Consider the following 17256-nt stretch of genomic DNA (forward strand, 5'->3'; position numbering starts at 1 on the left):
CTGAGCACGGCTATCGAGCTGTGTGAAGATGGTGAACAGGCCAACCCGTGGGACAGAGCACAGAGTCCAAAGCCAAACCTCACCCGCGTGAGAATTTCATGTCTGATGCAGGTTAAATCAGTGAAGAGAATCAGTAATGCATGATGTTAGGAAAATTGGGTATGTGTTTTAAAAATATAGCGACACCCCTTCCCGATATTACGGGTAAACATGAAGTGCAGGTGAAAGCTAAATGTAAAGAATAGATCTGTGAAGTTTTAGGGAAATAAGAGACTGGATTGTCTTGCATGGAGAAGATCTTCTTAAGCAAGGCACAAAACCCAGAATCCATTAAAGAAATGATAGACATTTGATTATTTTAAAAATGAAAGCTCCTAGCAACCCAATTGTCCATCCGTGTGAACAGACAAAAATACAGCACTTGTACAGTGGAACGTTGTTCAGCTTTGAAAAGAAGGCGGTTCTGACACCTGCCTCAACATAGGTGAACCTTGAGGACATGCTACTGGGTGAATTGAACCAGCCACAAACAGACAAATCCCGTATGATCCCGCTCATTTGAGGGACCTCGCTTAATGAAATTCATAGAGACAAAGTAGACAGGGGCTGTCGGGGGTTATTGGGTACAGTTTCAGTTTTGTGAATGAAAGTTCTGGACTGTGTTTGTCCAGCCGCGTGAGTGTCTGTGACACTGCTGTACACTTAGAAATAGTCAACACAAAAGGTCCTGTTATGTATATTTTACCACAATGAAATAAATACTTTAAAAGATGACAAAATACAGTAAACAAAGTTTAAAGGCCAAATGACAAAATGGAAGAACACATTTGTAGATTAACAAAGAATTAATGTCCGTCATATGTCAGTATCTTCTATTAATCACTAAAACAATCCAAATTGGAAAATGTGTCAAGGACTTGAATAGATCATTCACAGATGAAATGCAAAGTATGAAAGGAGTTGCCTTGTCAGTAATGACGGTCAAGTAAAGCATATCTGGCATATTGCCAGGGATTTAAGAGATTGGTTAAGTCTACAGAAAAAAAGTGACATGTACATTCTGTGAAAGTTTAAATGGGTTGGGGTTTTTTGGAAAGCAATTTGAAATTCAAAATACAGGGCATTCAGATCCTTTGATCTTGAAGTTGTACTTTTAAGGATCGAGCCTGAGAGGTGTTTGCACATGTGCTCAAGGACATTGCAGCCTGTTTATCAGAGCAGAAAGTTGGGGAATATAACCTGAATGTCCACTGACAGAGAAATAGTTAAATTATGATACACCCGTCATCTGGAATATTTATGTTTGTAATTTAGTTCTATAGCTTTAAAATATCAGTACAGAAAATCATTTATACCTATATATTCTGACACAGAAAAATCTGCAAGTATGTAAGTGACTTGTAGACAACATTATTTGAAAAAGTTGATGTGCTCTTCTAAATGTAGTATAGTGTGCGTTTGAAGGGAAAATGCTTAGGAACAGCTAGGAAATCTCTGAAAGAGAAAAGCAAAAGGAGCTCGCCCAGCTGAGCACGGCTATCGAGCTGTGTGAAGATGGTGAACAGGCCAACCCGTGGGACAGAGCACAGAGTCCAAAGCCAAACCTCAAACAACTTATATACTTTGTGTTTCAGTAGAAAAGTCGCAGAAAACAGTATGTCTGGTGTGATACGATTATGTAAATGATCCCAGCTGTCTCTGTCTGCACACACACAGATACCAGCTCATAGAAAGGACACACAAATGGCACTGTGTGGACTCTTTAGAAAACTATGTTATGTGTATAACACAAAATAATCATAAATGGGGAAGTTAAATATGCTTATTTAAAAAATTAGAAATGTGTTAAAGAAGCAGCAAAAAAATAATTATTTGTAGTTTCCTCATCTAAAATCAGCAGTTATCAATCTCTCCACATAGTTTCTTTTTATTTTTTCTATATAGTTATTTTACATAGTAGAATTACTAACCCTTTGGAAATAATCTGAATAAGGAATTTTCTGAGTTAACTGCATATTTAGGATAAGTGTAATTCGTAGTTTTTCTTTCCTTTAAACAGCTTTTTCCCACTGACAGAGGGTAATATGCACACCATTCAAAGTCTCTGTCCATTTCTGTCAAAAGAAGACAAGAAAGAATTCATTGCTCAGTGTATACCTGCCCTTTTGGCCTGGACCAAGGAAGATCTTTGCAGTACAAACGGTTAGTTTCTTGATAATAAATAGTCTATTAATTTAATTATTGCTTGAGATGAACGAAGTGTCTCATATCTGAATCCAAATCTGGGAGTTAAAATTAAGTTGTAGGTGATCTATTCCTGGTTTATATGTTTGCTGCATAACAAGTTGACAGTCAGTAGGATGAGTGTCCTTGGAGAGTTGCCCATTACCATTTTACAAGACAGGGACGCTGCAGTCTTCAGGGAGGACTTACAGCCACAGATACCCTCTCTCTAATCATTTCCTTTACATCTGTGGCTTTTCTAAAAATCCTTTCCCATGGACATGCGGGGAGAAAGAGGGAAGGAAACATCAATTGGTTGCCTCTCAGACGGGCCCCAAACAAGGGCTGAACCCACTCTCCAGGCATGTGCCCAGACCAGGAATTGAATCCACAACCTTTTGGTTTATGGACAACACTCCAACCAGCCCAGCTAGACCGGCCAGGGCCCATCTGTAGCTTTTTAAGCTGTGCCTCATCTCTCTCTTCCTAGTCAGCCAGTGACTGAACACAAAGTCAAATGAGGGAATAGCTTTTATGTTTTATACTTTTTTGGATACCTTTCCAACTGTTAGTTCATCTGTTTATTAATTTAATAAACTCTATGGAACACTGGCTGTGTGTCAGCCTCTTTTGTAGAGAAGACACAGAAAATTACGTCCTATGATAACTGACGTAACCTCTCTGTGGAAATGGCAGAAAAGGAGTTCTCAACTCTGTGTTGAGTGGCAGTGGCAGTTTTACAAAGAGATGTTTCAGCTGAGTGTGCATTTTCCATGGGGCCTTAGTCTGGGAAGGACAGTGCAGATAGCTCTGTTTAGCCCACGAAGGTGGATTCTGAGACGGGAGGAAACAGACCCTAAGGCCTGGTTTGTGTCTGAGTTTGGACTTGGAGCTGGAAGAGCTGCTGGCCCGTGTCCGGTAGGCAGGCAGCACAGCTCCCTTAGAAAGCGGATATTGACTACTGTTGGGGTGGGCCTAAGAAGCAAGGTGGGAGGAGAAGGCTGGGTGGGAGCTACTGGAGTAGTCCTAGAGACAAAGAGCTTACACCGAGGCATAGACGGAAGAGAGGGTATAGAAATGCAAGAGAGTTCAGACACAGAATTGAAGGGGCTGTGGGATTATGTCCTGTGTTGGGGAGACGGAAGCACCACGGACCCTTATAGAAAATCCGTTAGGACATCTGAGGGTTAGGAGAATGGGGAGGAGTATGCAGGAAGCTAATGCTACTTTTTAAATGCATGAGATGAGGTGCCTGTGGAATAAGTGTTCAGATGGAGACTTCCAGGAAGCCACAAGCCACTAACCGGGTAGCAGCAGTCCTGCTGCCGAAGGCCACAGCGTGTGGGTGGCATGAAGCCTGTCAGTGAGGGTGAGCTTGTTCAGACACACTGCCAAGAGAACACGAGTACAGAAGTTAAAGGACGCGGGGGTGGGGGTGGGGGCTGGGTGGAGACTTGAGAATGAGAACAAAAGTTAGAAGCAAAGGAGAACTTCCAGGTAGTGCACACAGCCTGTGTTAAATGCCACAGAAGGTCGAGTAAAACTGGGGACCGAGCGTGTGCGTTGGCGTTGTTGGCGAGAGAGACTGGTTCTGGAAAGGTGCGGCGGACCACCTGTTTCAAGGGTTTGAGGAGAGGGTGGGAGGGAGAAGGTGGGAGCTGGAGGCAACGACAAGGTCAAAGGGAAAGTACACGTGGGGAGGAGGAGGGATAGAAAATTGAGAGAGCAGAGTGGGGAGGTGAGAGGGTGGGGTCTTGAGCACCGTTGGAAGACGTCAGCCTCCTGGGTGGTGGCTCTCCTCTGAGACGAGGTCGGGTGGGGCATTCGGATACCAGTACAGTACAGGGTTGGGACCCTGGTGTGATCCTGACTGATGGGCTTCAGGTCTCTTCAGGCCAGGCCACTGGACTGGAGTGGAAACTGCACTGTAGCTTTTACAAAAGATAGTGGAGGTTGAGACGATGGGAGAAGCTATGCCATCAACAGGCATTGGAGGCATTGCCACGCTGACACCCAGGACCAGCCTGTGCCAACAGTAGTTTTCTGGGCAGTTCTGCAGCAGAAAGCAGTCAACCCAAGTGCACAGAGGAGAGGGGCACCTGGTGGGAGCAGCTGATATGTCCAGCACAGGCTGCACCCAGGACAGCAGAGGGGGGGGCAGGGGTGGATGGCGGTGCCACTGCCCAGAAGGTGCACAGCCCTGTGCAGGCCTGGCAGGGGGGACACTGAAGGAGGACAGACGTTTTTGATGTTTGACAACCAGTTTTGCTCTTGCAGCCCAACTGATGAAACAGAATTAGCTAACAAATACGCTTAGTTCTTAGAATATCAATTATTTCTGGTTACTTAGGGCAAGGCCTAAGTAGGTTTACAGTTGTGAGTACGTGAGTTTATTCTTGTATTATTATTGTTGTCTTTTCCATACAAACAACTGTAAACTACCTTTGCCTACCCTGTACCACAATTCTCTTCTATTTTGCCAGCCAGATTTTTTTTTTAAACCTTTCTGTACCTCTAAAGGAAGAGTAAAGGCATTAAACAGCCAGCCCTTGAACAGCAGATAGAGCTGTGTGGGTCCTCCCTTGCGCAGGTTCTTTTCAGTAAAGGCACGGTTTCCCTGTGTGTGCCAGTGTTTTCTCTCTGCAGCGGGAACCTGCAGTGCAGGGGGTCCGACTGTGCACTGTTCCAGGTGATTTTGTATAAGGGACTTGAGCATCTACAGATTTGAGCGTCTTGAAACCAGTTCCCCACAGATACGGAGGGATGATGGAAGTTGTGGGAGGGGCAAAAGTTACATGCAGATTTTCAACTGCATGGGGGTTGGCACTTCTAACACCCCCTCAACCCCTAGAACTTCTCAAGAGAGTTTTAATGTGTGTCAGAGTAGACCTTTTTAGTAGCAGTACAATTTTAAAAAACTTTTTTTTTTTTTTTTTTTAGATTTTACTTATTTACTTTTATAGAGAGGGAAATGGAGGGAGAAAGAGAGGGAAACAGCAATGTGCGAGAGATACATTGATCAACCAATTTGATTTTGAATCCGTTAAATTCAAATCGGTTGATCAGTGGGGACCCGGCCCACAACCCAGGCATGTGCCCTGACTGGGACCTGAACCAGTGACCCTTTGGTTCATAGGCTGGCACTCAGTCCACTGAGCCACATTAGCAAGAACAAGACTTTAATTTTCATTTTGAATTTTATTACAGGAGGTTTTGGACATCTTGCCATTTTAAATTCTTGTCTGCAAACCAGAAGCATAGATGATGCGGAGCTGTTGCACGGTGTCCTGAAAATCCTGATGTGCTGGAAGGTAGACCACGAAGACATTTTTCTTTTCAGTTGGTAGGTGATACTTTATACTGTGTTTCCTTACCTGTGTACAATCTAGAGGTAGAATATGTATTTTATAGTCACAGCTTTGTGAAGTAATAGGATGGTAGATACCTAAGGCACTCTTTTATGAGAATATAAGATTTAAAATAGAATGTTTCTACAAGAAGGTCCACAAAATTCTGTCACGCTTTTTTGTTTGCTTTGCTTCTGTCCTTCTCCCAGTAATCTATCCGAAGTGAGTCCAGAGGTCCTGGGAATGAACATAGAGGTGATGCGGTTCCTCTCCCTGTCCCTCAAGTGCTGCTCCCTTCTGCTGGCCGAGAGTGAGTGGGACTTCGTCATGTGCTGCATGCTGGCCTGGCTGGAGGTAGGGCCACCCGGCGTCTCGTGACCACTGCCGGGTCTCCCTGTGGGGCTCAGTCCAGAACTGTCGACCAGCGTGTTATCCAGTGGCCGTCCTCAGTGCCTTTGTGGCTGTGTGCTCCTCGCCCGCCATGGTCTCACTGACAGTGAAATGACAGCTTTGGTGTTGGCCAGTGTCATCCGTGACCAGGCGCCTAACTGCTGTCAGACAGTCCTCCCCATGGGCTCGTGGCGGTGGAACAGCCGCCGCACAGCCCTCGCTGGCTTCGTCTCTCCGTGGCCAGCTTTGTGGACTTTCTAATTCTCACTGTTCTTCAGGCCCAGGTGTCCCTGTGCCAGAGTAACCCTCAAAGGTCAAACGGGTTCGCAGGGAACCAGTGTGGTCCTGGCCCAGAGCAGCCTGGCACGTCCCTGCTGCAGGCTTCCCCATGACGCGCTGGGCGGGGCGCACTGGCCTGGACTCGCCCGGCCGCTGCACCTGCTCTTGGCTGGATGCTGTGTGGCTTGGGGGTTTTCATTGGACCTAGTTGAGTCTCATACTGCATATTTTAAAATAACTTAATGATGCCTAATTATGGCTCCCGAGAAGATAATAGATGATGTTTTTAATGTGTTTTACTTGGTAACTGGTAATTGATACTATTTTCTTCTGTAGTTTTAGAAATAAAAAGCATTTCAAAATAAATGCGTTGATTCTAATTTGTACTATTTAATTTTGAAAAAAGTAATTTTGATGTAAACTATATAAATGTCTTCTGAGACTGTATATACACTTCAGTTGCTTTTTATTGTAAAACGTAGAGAAATGAAAGGGACTTTCATTCAGTATTGCCTTGATTTTTTTATTTTCTGGCAGAGGTCTGCTGACCTGTGTAACTTTGGTTTTCTGTAGACCATGAGCGAGAACCACACGCTGTGCCACGTGCCCCTGGTGCAGTTGTTTGCCTGTGTCAGCTGCGGTCTGGCCTGTGAGCTGAGTGCCTTTTTCGATTCCACAACTCCAGACACCGTGGGCCGCCTCCCTGCAAATCTGATCAGTGAATGGAAAGAATTTTTTTCCCAAGGCATCCACAGTTTGCTCTTACCTCTTTTGGTTACTGTTACAGGCAAGTAAAAAGGGGAGATTCATTAAGAATCACTTGTCAGAAATTTCAGAATGTCTTGGGATGTTTAAGTCAAACAGGGCAGAATAGTCAGAGAAGAGACCGGAGAGAAAGCCAGGCCCCTCGGCAGTACCGTGCACTCGGTTCCTGATCCGAGTTGAAAAACGACAGGGCATCAAAGACCACTGCAGATTACAGTGACAGCAACTTGGACGACACAGAGAGGTCCTGTGTAACTCTAGCCTCTCTGTCCTTTTTCAAAATGAGATGCTGGAAGTCATTGAACAGTTGAGATCATTTGATGTTATATATGTTCAGTTTACGTTTCTAGTTGCAAGGGGTTAATGTCTGTCAAGGTGTTACGTCATTTTCTCTAATAACATTTGATTATCTGTGAGTTGGTCAAGCTGCATTGCCTGCTTTGTTTTGGGATATATACACCTTTTTCCTTTTTGTCATCAGAACAGAGCAAAGATACATCTGAAACATCCTTTCAGAATGCAATGCTAAAACCCATGTGTGAAACGTTAACACACATCACAAAGGACCACCTGTTGAGTCACAAGCTCCCTGCAAGGTCACTTGCTGGGCAGAAAACAAACTTGCCGGAGCACCTCCAGACTCTGCTAAACACACTGGCCCCGTTACTCCTCTTCAGAGCTCGGCCCGTGCAGATTGCTGCCTATCACATGCTGTACAAGTAAGAATTCTGAATCAGTGTTGTGGTGCTCCAAAAAATGGAGTATGAATTTAGTTTTAATTCGTCGTCACTAAAAATATCCAAGTTGCCCTGACTGGTGTGGCTCAGTGGGATGAGCGTGGGCCTGCGAACCAAAGGGTCGCTGGTTCCGTTCCCAGTCAGGGCACATGCCTGTCTTGTGGGCTGGGTCCCCAGTGGGGGGTGCGCAAGCAACGACTGCATATTGATGTGTCTCTCCCTTTTTTATCCCTCCCTTCCCCCCCTCCAAAAATAAGTGAGTAAACTCTTTTAAAAGTTTCAAAGTTAAAAAGAAAATGAAAACAAAGTAAACATGACCATGCATTTTTTAATGACAATCAGTGCCAAGTGTTTGGTCTTTTGGTTCGCCGTTCTCCATCCACAGTTTATCTTTAGATAGTCCTGGCCACAGGTAGTTATTTCAGAAAACATTAGAGTATTTCTATTACTAGATAAGTATTAGTTTTTCCGCTCGTAAGCGTAATTTTTACAACAGACAATTTAAAATAAAATAATGTTCTGATTTCCAGGTTGATGCCAGAATTACCACAATATGATCAGGATAATCTAAAGTCAGACGGAGATGAAGAGGAAGAACCAGCCCTGTAAGATTTTTAATAGTGTGTTTTATTGCATTCTCGTCATCTGTCGCACCTACAGCGACCTCCGGAGACGGGCACCGCGGAGGCGCTCGGCGCAGAGTGTGTCTTCCCTCTCTCACCTGTTACAACCACCTGTAGGCGGCAGTGCGACCTAGCATTCATCCAAAGGATCGGTCCTGTTGTATCTTAATTGCTCCTAAATCATATATTCAGTGCGCTACTATTTAGTAAAGAATTCTTTTTGGCCACGTGGTATCTTTAATGGCCAAAAATATCAGTGGAGCACCTTGTTTTGTGTGAAGCATTGTCTAAATGCTGAGAGAAGAATGCGGTATTTAACAGATGTTCTCGTTCTTAAGGAGCTTGCAGTCTGTGGCCGACAGTGGCACCTGTAGTAGAAGCCAGTGTGTGTGGCAGGTGCTGAGAAATAGGATGAGTGGCATGTTACAGGGCCACCCGGCTGTGCCCCGGGACGGGGAGACTGTGTCTTGTAGAAGTGACAGCCGTGCTGGGCCCCTCAGGGTGGGCAGCGTGCTGGCTGGGCCGGCAGCCGTGCAGGTGCAGGGAGCCCCTGGCACAGTGGTGGGGCGGCGCGGTGCTCGGGGTGTGCTGGGCGTGTCGCGCCGTCACCGCATTAACTTATATCTTCATCATCTTCTTCCACGGGACACAAGCTCCAGGGAGACAAGGATTTTTTGTTTCTCCTCGGTTATTTGCACAACACCCAGAATGGTTCCTGGCCTAGACCAGACTCGGGAGTGGTGCTCATTTGTGGAGGAAAGAATAAACAAACCAGTGTGGGGCCGGGGGACGAGGCCCTATAGCAGACAAAGCTGGGAGGGTACTTACAAATGACATTTTTTAGGATTTGGACATTATTTGTACAAGGTGCGATATTACCAGCTGATGCTGGCACTAGCGGGAAGCACAAATCATTCACAGAAGCAAGCAGGAGTGGAGACCGTCCCAGGAATTGTAACGTGCGGGCGGGCGGCATGGAAAGGGAGAGGTGGCTGAGCCAGTGCTTGTGAAGCCTGGTGACTGTTGCTGCCTGGAAGAGAGGCTGGTGTGTGAGGGTGGTGTCGGGGGGCACCTGTGTGCGGGAGCGGGAAGACCCCGGTGCTGGGGCAGGAGGAGGCAGCACAGGGACAGGAACGTGTGTGAGGGGGGAGCAGTACTCAGCAGGGCTCCCACACACCGGGGCTCCGATGGCCACGCATAACTGGCGCAGTCGTGAGTTGATGGTGAACTTCCTGAGACAACGGAGGGTCGTGCGGTCTCCGCGCGTTACTGGGTGAGAGGGCCTGGTGGGACTTGGCCGCCCCTGGTGTCCCTGTGTGCTGAGGGACTGGGGTCATTTCAGCCTGTCTGGGTAGGTGATTTTTTTTTTTTTCATCTACAAAACAACGTTGAAATAGGTGTTTTCTAAAAGGGATTTTAAGTGGTAACTTCTATAGTCTATACGGTTATAGTGTGTGTCATGTTTGTTATAAGTATTTTACATGTAGTATGTTACTTTAGTGTATTACATACACATTTTACATTTACATGTTTATAAACAAAAACATGTATAATACATATATTTTTATAGATAAGTCATATATATTTGTATATTTTATGTCTTTTAAGTTGTGTAATTACCATTATGTGAAATTGGGAGTTAAAGCTAAGTTTACAAAGGGAGACTTTGAGAGTGGTGTTTGGAAAACAGAACGTTTTTCTGGACTGTGAGGGTGACGTGTGTGGTTGTGTGCTAACGGGGTGAGGTGTGAGGATGACTGTGCTGGCCCCTTGTTCACAGGTCCCCGCCAGGGGTGCTGATGTCCCTGCTCAGCACTCAGGAGGACCTACTGGACAGCGTCCTGGGGTCTGTTCCTGTGGGACAGATCGTCACGATCAAGCCACTGAGTGAAGACTTCTGCCATGTCCTGGGCTACCTCCTCACCTGGAAGTTAGTACTGACTTTCTTCAAAGCGTCTTCCTCTCAGGTCAGTGAGTATGGGGCAGCTTTTGACAGTCCTGTCCTAAGGAAATTTATCTCGTTTAAAAGTCATGGTTTAGAGGAAGAGCTGCAAAGCATTACCTATGTCGTTCAAGGTGTTATCCCTAAATGCTGAAAATAGCCTGTTGCAATATGCTGCAACTATGCTGCAGGCACCAGATGGCTCCACCACCTTATGTTTAGGGAGAAGGCTCGGAAAATCTATTCCTTTTTTTAAAGATTGTTTTAAGCAGATACTGACTTTAAAAATTGCTAACAAACTTTGATTCAATCACTGTAATTAAACTTCTTTGACAGGTCAAGACTTTATCACTTCATTTTGAAAGTATGGTGTTCATTTCTGATGTGACTTTTCAGAATGTGTGGATTACAGCTGTGTTGTTGGAAGTGACCCGTGTCTCGGCACAGACGTGTCCACGTGTGCATGTTAGCGTTCGCCACTCCGAGGGGGAAACCGCGGTGCAGAGGCGGCACAGCCGGGCTGTGGGGGCCCTGTCCTCTCTGGGCCTGCAGAGAGTGCCCTCAGCTAGTTTTGTTTGCTGGTGACAAATAGCTCACTGTTGGGCTTTAACATTGGTTTCTCTCTTTTTTTTTCTTTAGTGTGTATATATGTATGTATTTGTTTATTCAGTTGTTCTATTATAGTTGTCCCGATTTTTCCCCCTTTGCCCTCCTCCACTCAGCTCACCCCTGTTCCCACAGTCAGTCCCCACACCGCTGTCCATGTCCCTGGGTCAGTCATGCATGTCCCTTCACTAGACCCTTCCCCTTCCTTCCCCCAGCTGCTTTTTCCCCTTTGCCCAGTGTCTGTCCCATGTTTTCCTGCCTCTGGGTTATTTTGCTCGTTAGTTTATTTTGCTCATTAGATTCCTCTTATAGGTGAGAGCATATGGTATTTGTCTTTCACCACCTGTCTTATTTCACTTAGTGCTATGCTCTCCAGGGCCATCCATGCTGTCACAAAGGGTAGGAGCTCCCTCTTTCTTTCCGTCACGTAGTATTCCATTGTGTAAATGCACCACCTTTTTTTAAAATAATTTTACTTATTATTTTTCAAGTACAGTTTTCTGTCTATTTCTCCCATCCCAGCCCCCCCCCCGCCCCGCCCCTCTACCACCATTTTTTGATCCAAGTATTCCATTTATTTGTAAATATACCACTCATATACTGATGGGTGCTTAGGCTGCTTCTTGCACTAGGCTACTGCTACTGTAAATAATGCTGCTATGAACATTGGGGTGCACAGGTTCTTTTGAATTGGTGATTCAGGATTCTTAGGGTGTAATACTAGCAGTGGGATTGCTGGGTCAAAAGACAGTTCCGTTTTCAGTATTTTGAGGAAATTTCATACTGTTTTCCACAGTGGCTACACCAATCTTCTACATTTGTTTTTTAAAATATTGTTGATGTCCAGAATATTGCAGAGAATTGAGGCCAGTGTGTGTATGAAGGAGTTTTTGTCTTGTCACTACATATTCATAAATCTGGACACTGGCCACTCTCCATCTTTTCCATTGAACCAGAGGCTGGAGGGACACAACTAGTTAATGGGCGCCTGCGTGAGCTTGCAGCCTGCCCGGAGCTGTGGACAGATGAACCAGAGTGTTGCCCCAAAAGCAGTGATTAGAAGGGTCCTATAAATAAAAAAAATGTAGATGGATCCTATAACAGAATTTTAAAGAAATAAACCTTATTTGGTCCTAAACCTGGTCAAAAACTCCTAATGAGTCCGATTGAACTGAAACCGCTATGTAACTTAGACCATTTTTAGCACTGGGAAAGAAGACCCTCACCTATCAGCAATCACTTCCCATTGCCTCTCCAACCCTCCAGCCCCTGGCAACCCCCAGTCTGTGTCCATCTCTGGACTTGCCAACTATGGACATTCGTACACATGGCCTTCTGCACCTGGCTTGTTTCACGTAGCGTGTCTTCATGGTTCTTTCATGTTGCAGCATGCATCAGTGCTGGGTTCCCTTTTATGGCTGGACAGTATTGTCCCGTGTCACTGTGAGAGTGACACATTCGTCATTGATGGGCGCTTCTGCTTTCACTTGGGGCTGTTGTGAATGAAGCTGCTGCGGACGTTCATGTGTGAATTGTGTGGACATGTTTTCACGGCTCTTGTGTTATACATCTGGGAGTGGGATTGTTAGGTAACATTTATATTTTTAGAAGCCCATTTGATATATATGATGAATTCTTTTAAATTCTCCTTTCCTTTCTACTTGTTAAAAGATTTTATTTAATTTTTAGTGAGAAGGGAAGGAGAAAGAGAGAGAGAGAAACATCAGTGTGTAGTTGCCTCTTATAAGCCCCCCACCGGGGACCCGGCCCACAACTCAGGCATGTGCCTTGACTGGGAATTGAACCTGCAACTTTTTGGTTTGCAGGCCTGCGTTCAGTCCACTGAGATATACCAGCCAGGGCTCCTTTCTACTTTGTATTTTGAAAATTTTCAGTTATAGAGAAATTGAAAGAATAATTTGATGAAGTCACATACATTTTTCCTACAGTCACAGATTTTTAACATTTATTTGCATGCTTTCTTTATATTTACTTTTTCCCTGCTTATCTGTTTGAAAGTAAATTGAAGACATCATGATGCTTTACCAAAAGTCTTTCAATACATATACCCCAAGAACAAGGACACATTTACACGGAAGTAATATAATTATTGCACTGAAATTTTTTGGATGTAATGGTACTGATGTGTTCATCACAGCTGTCCCTCCCTCTCTGTGGAGGATGGAGTGAAGGGTTGTGGGTGCACTTGTTGCCATATTTCTTTAGCCTGTAGCTCCCACTTTTCTTCTCTTTGCTGTCATTTCACAGGTCAGTAATTTAGTGGACTGTCTTACAGTTTGGGTGTGTCTGATTATTGCCTCGTGGTTAGATTCTGGTTAATGTTCCGCCAGGGTGCTGCACCCCCCACCATGGTGACGTGTCCTCATTTTCTTACCTCTGGGGGCACAGAGCGTCAGTGTGTCCTTTATTGGTAACACTGGGTTTGGTTACTTGGTAACATTAGTGTCTGCCGGAATTCTCCATGGTAAAGGTACATCGATCAAGATATTTTAAGACTCAATTCTAGCCCTGGCTGGAGTGCCAACCTGTGAACTGAAGGGTGGCCTTGTTGATCCCCAGTCAGGGCACGTGCCAGGGTTTCAGGCCAGGTCCCCAGTGCAGGGCGCTTGGGTGGCAACCATGCATTGATGTTTCTCTCCCTCTCTTTCTCCTTTCCTTCCCCTCTTGGAAAATAAACAAATAAAATCTTAAAAAGAATCAGTTCCAATTCCCATGGCTTGATCCCTGTATTTGAGCATACATGGTGTTTAGAAAACGGGCCCTTTGTCCTGTGAGGAGCTGGAAGAAATCATTGAAAAACAGGTACAAAAAGCTGTGCTGTCTCCATGAGCCCGTGAAAACCTTGGTGTGACTGAGGGACAAGGAGCTCTAACGCCTGGGCCTCCCAGGGGCCACAGCATGGCCCATGGGGCCAGGTTCTCCTAGTTTAAGAAAGAAACAGAAATCCATATTTTTGTGTGACATTTCCTGATTTATGAAAGAAGACATGTCAAATTTCTGGTCTGCACTCTCTGTCCTGAAGCGGGGTGGAGTGTTTCGTACAGGGTGGGGTCGGCCATGGAAATGGAATTAGTTTTAGGCAACATTTTGAAGGATGCAGGACTGTGGTGTGGAGGAGCGTGGGGATGGACAGCAAGTCCTCTGAGGAGGTGACGGTGGGAACAGGCAGGTGATTTCAGGAGGACGTTAGAAGCACATGTCACACGGTATGGAGTGGTGGCGTTGGATGGCACACAGGGAGGGTCAGGACATGGCATCCCTTTGGTAGAATTCCTGGATGCAATTCTAAGTGCTCACATTAGTTGTTTTGTATGGCGCTGTTGTGTAGTCTGTTATACTTTGATTTGTTCTTATCTATCAGTTACCTTGTTTTAATAGGCTTACTAACAGGTGTTTGCTTTCCACCAGCTTCGGGCTCTGTATTCAATGTACCTCCGGAAAACAAAGAGTTTAAATAAACTGCTCTATCACCTGTTCAGGCTCATGCCAGAAAATCCGACCTGTGCAGAGGTGGCTTCTGAGTTCTCTAACAAGGAACCTAAGACTTTCTTCACGGAAGAGCTGCAGTTGAGCATCAGAGGTCAGTGAGGGGTGAGGTGCGCTCGTGCGCATGTGTGTGTTTTCCTGCACATGAGATTCAGACCTATGGGTGGGACATGGCCCCAGATGTGAGCCCAAGTGCAAGGATTTCCATGCTTCTCTGAGTAGGACCTGCATCAGGTCCTACTGATGGGAGATTGGTGGGTGAGGTCTTTGAGGATGTCGTAAGTGGTTAAAACCTAGTTTGCTGAGACTTATCTTTTACTCTGTAAATAAGTATTTGTTGTGTGATAATGTTTTGTAGGCGAAACAAAGATGAGTAAGATGTACTCCCTTCAGTGTGGGAGCTCAGATTTCAGCTAAGGGGACAGGCAACTAGCAGTACTAGCGTGTTACTATCGAATCCAGAGGATAATTTTGAAAATGCCATGGAGCTGTGAGGCTGGGGCGGGGAGGCCGAGCCGGGGTCCTAGGCCACCGCAGACACAGCAGTGACGCGGGGAGTGAGGGAGGCCAGCTTGCTGTTATCTTCCATTGTCCCTCCTTCATCACTCTGTGTGTTTCATGTGCCTGTGACTTTTCATGTGAAATGCAGAATGCTGTTTCTGGGCAGATTTTCCAGTGTCAGTTCAGATCATCTTTTACTTCTTTTTGCCATCCTAAGGGTTCATTTTAAATACATAAGGAAAAGCTAGTACTGTAGAATTCCAGTTTCTTTGGTAATTTTTTTTATTAGCTCTAGCACTCATGTTGAGGAATTAGGATTTTCTAAGGAAAAGACTCATAGTAGTCTGTTATTCTGTGTACGAAATCCACATTACTCAGAGTTTGCCTTTTTCTCAGAAATGACGACTCTCCCGTACCACATTCCGCACTTGGCGTGCTCGGTCTACCACATGACCCTGAAGGACTTGCCCGCCATGGTCCGGCTGTGGTGGAACAGCAGTGAGAAGCGGGTTTTCAACATTGTGGACAGGTTCACGAGCAAGTACGTCAGCAGTGTGCTCTCTCTCCAGGAAATTTCTTCTGTGCAGACCAGCACACAGCTGTTTAATGGCATGACGGTTAGTATGCTCCTGAGTTGGTTCTGGAAAAGTGGTTTTAAATGTGGAGTCTGATGTCGGCAGCGAGTGTGCCCACGGGGCCAGGACTCGCAGGAACCGCCCACTGTACGTGCTGGCGGGTCCCAGTGCTGATGCATTGGTCGTGCAGAGCCACTAGCCCAGTCCTCCAGCGCTCATCGGTTCACGGAAACTTGTCTTGCGGCATCTGAACCGACACCAGGCGGCAGTGCTAGCCGTGGGGCCGGGCCACCCAGTGCAAGGGAGGAGAAACACTGACTGTGGGTTTTGCACTGGAACTGGACAACGGCACGTGGGTAGGAAGGGCGCTCTGGGAGCACGCTGGGGGGTCAGCAGCAGAGGGGCTGGGGACTTGATGGAGGAAGCCGCTGTGAGGCAAGCAGGAGTTTGTCCTGGGGCAACGTGGGCATCAAGTGTGGAGATCACGGTGTGGTAGCAGCACATGGCGTGGCTGTGACTGTCTCAGAAAGGAAGAGTCACCTGATGTTCGTGCAGAGTGGGGCTCCTGCAGGCGAAGCGTCGCAGACCAGGTGGCTCCTGTAATGAGTGAGGCCACGCTGGGGTTGGCCTCGGGTAACAGTTTTAAATGTTTGTCCCTGTTTATTCACTGGGAAGTTTCTTGGGTCCTAGCTGTCAGGTGACATTGCTGTGACTCTGATAGGAAGCCAGGGTTGCAGGCCGGACCACAGCGTTGTGGGAAGACAGGTGGCTGCTGTGAGCGCGGGGTGGCCTGAGCGAGGCAGTGTTGGTGGGGAGGGAAGCTGGGCGGGGGTTCATTCAGACTTGCAGCTGGTGGAGAGCAGAAGGGGGAATTGAAGATGGTACTGTGGTCTTTAGCCTGGAAATAGGAAAGTCTTAAGAATACATTTGTGAAGGGTGGTCATTTGTGTTTTATGTTGTTTACAGTACTAGATACAAAGACCAAAATTGGGTATAAATGTTTTGACTGTCAATTCAGGAGAATTCTGTGGTAGAGAAAGACTTGGGAGACATCCAGTATTACATAGCACCTGATATGTTGGAAGACAGGGAATAATTATTAACCCATTCTGTCATTTCTATTAAAAAACTACTAGTATTATATGGTCAACCTTATAAAATACAATGTTTTATGAGCAATGTATTTTTTGTAAAACAAACTTTGAATGTCATAAAATCTCTATAAAATACAGTTGGCTCTCCTTATCTGTGGGTCTCCATCCACAGGTTTAGCCAGCCTCGGATGGAAAAGCAGGGATGGTTTCCAGGGATTTGGACCTGCAGGACCAGGGACTCGAGCCCTGCAGGTTCTGTTCTGGGGGGACAAGGGGGGCAGGTCCTGCAGCGGGTCCTCATGGATACCAAAGGAAAACTGAATGTTAGGTATTTATTAAATACATGAATGTGTTTACTTATGTTTTCTTTGAATGGAAACTTCGCTTCTCACAGTCAACCTATGGAAATGATTTTTGAATGAAAAGAAGGGAAGATATTTGGAAAAACAATATCACTGTTCATGTGTTGCAGGTCAAAGCTCGAGCTGCTACTCGAGAGGTCATGGCCACTTACACCATCGAGGACATAGTCATTGAGCTGATAATACAGCTGCCTGCCAACTACCCACTGGGCTCCATTGCTGTGGGGAGTGGGCGGCGCGTGGGCGTGGCAGTGCAGCAGTGGCGCAACTGGATGCTGCAGCTGAGCACCTACCTCACCCACCAG

General features: G+C 45.9%; 1 protein-coding gene across 3 annotated transcripts in view; it reads left to right on the forward strand.

Moving 5' to 3' along the window:
- Positions 1-17256, forward strand: part of LTN1 (listerin E3 ubiquitin protein ligase 1) — a 45890-nt gene that overhangs the window by 25309 nt on the left and 3325 nt on the right. For 2 of the 3 annotated variants that reach the window (XM_053657649.1, XM_037161514.2), the window contains exons 19-28: positions 2060-2202; positions 5431-5566; positions 5780-5924; positions 6813-7026; positions 7486-7723; positions 8272-8346; positions 10145-10331; positions 14342-14513; positions 15317-15537; positions 17062-17256. In XM_053657649.1, the coding sequence (XP_053513624.1) occupies positions 2060-2202; positions 5431-5566; positions 5780-5924; positions 6813-7026; positions 7486-7723; positions 8272-8346; positions 10145-10331; positions 14342-14513; positions 15317-15537; positions 17062-17256 (1726 nt within the window). Of the gene's footprint in view, positions 1-2059; positions 2203-5430; positions 5567-5779; positions 5925-6812; positions 7027-7485; positions 7724-8271; positions 8347-10144; positions 10332-14341; positions 14514-15316; positions 15538-17061 lie in introns of those variants that run through there. The other variant, XR_008390159.1, reaches the window with a different exon arrangement.

The sequence above is a fragment of the Artibeus jamaicensis genome, unplaced genomic scaffold, assembly GCF_021234435.1.
Source record: "Artibeus jamaicensis isolate MK-2021 breed Jamaican fruit bat unplaced genomic scaffold, CSHL_Jam_final scaffold_474, whole genome shotgun sequence".
Taxonomy (NCBI): Eukaryota; Metazoa; Chordata; class Mammalia; order Chiroptera; family Phyllostomidae; genus Artibeus; species Artibeus jamaicensis.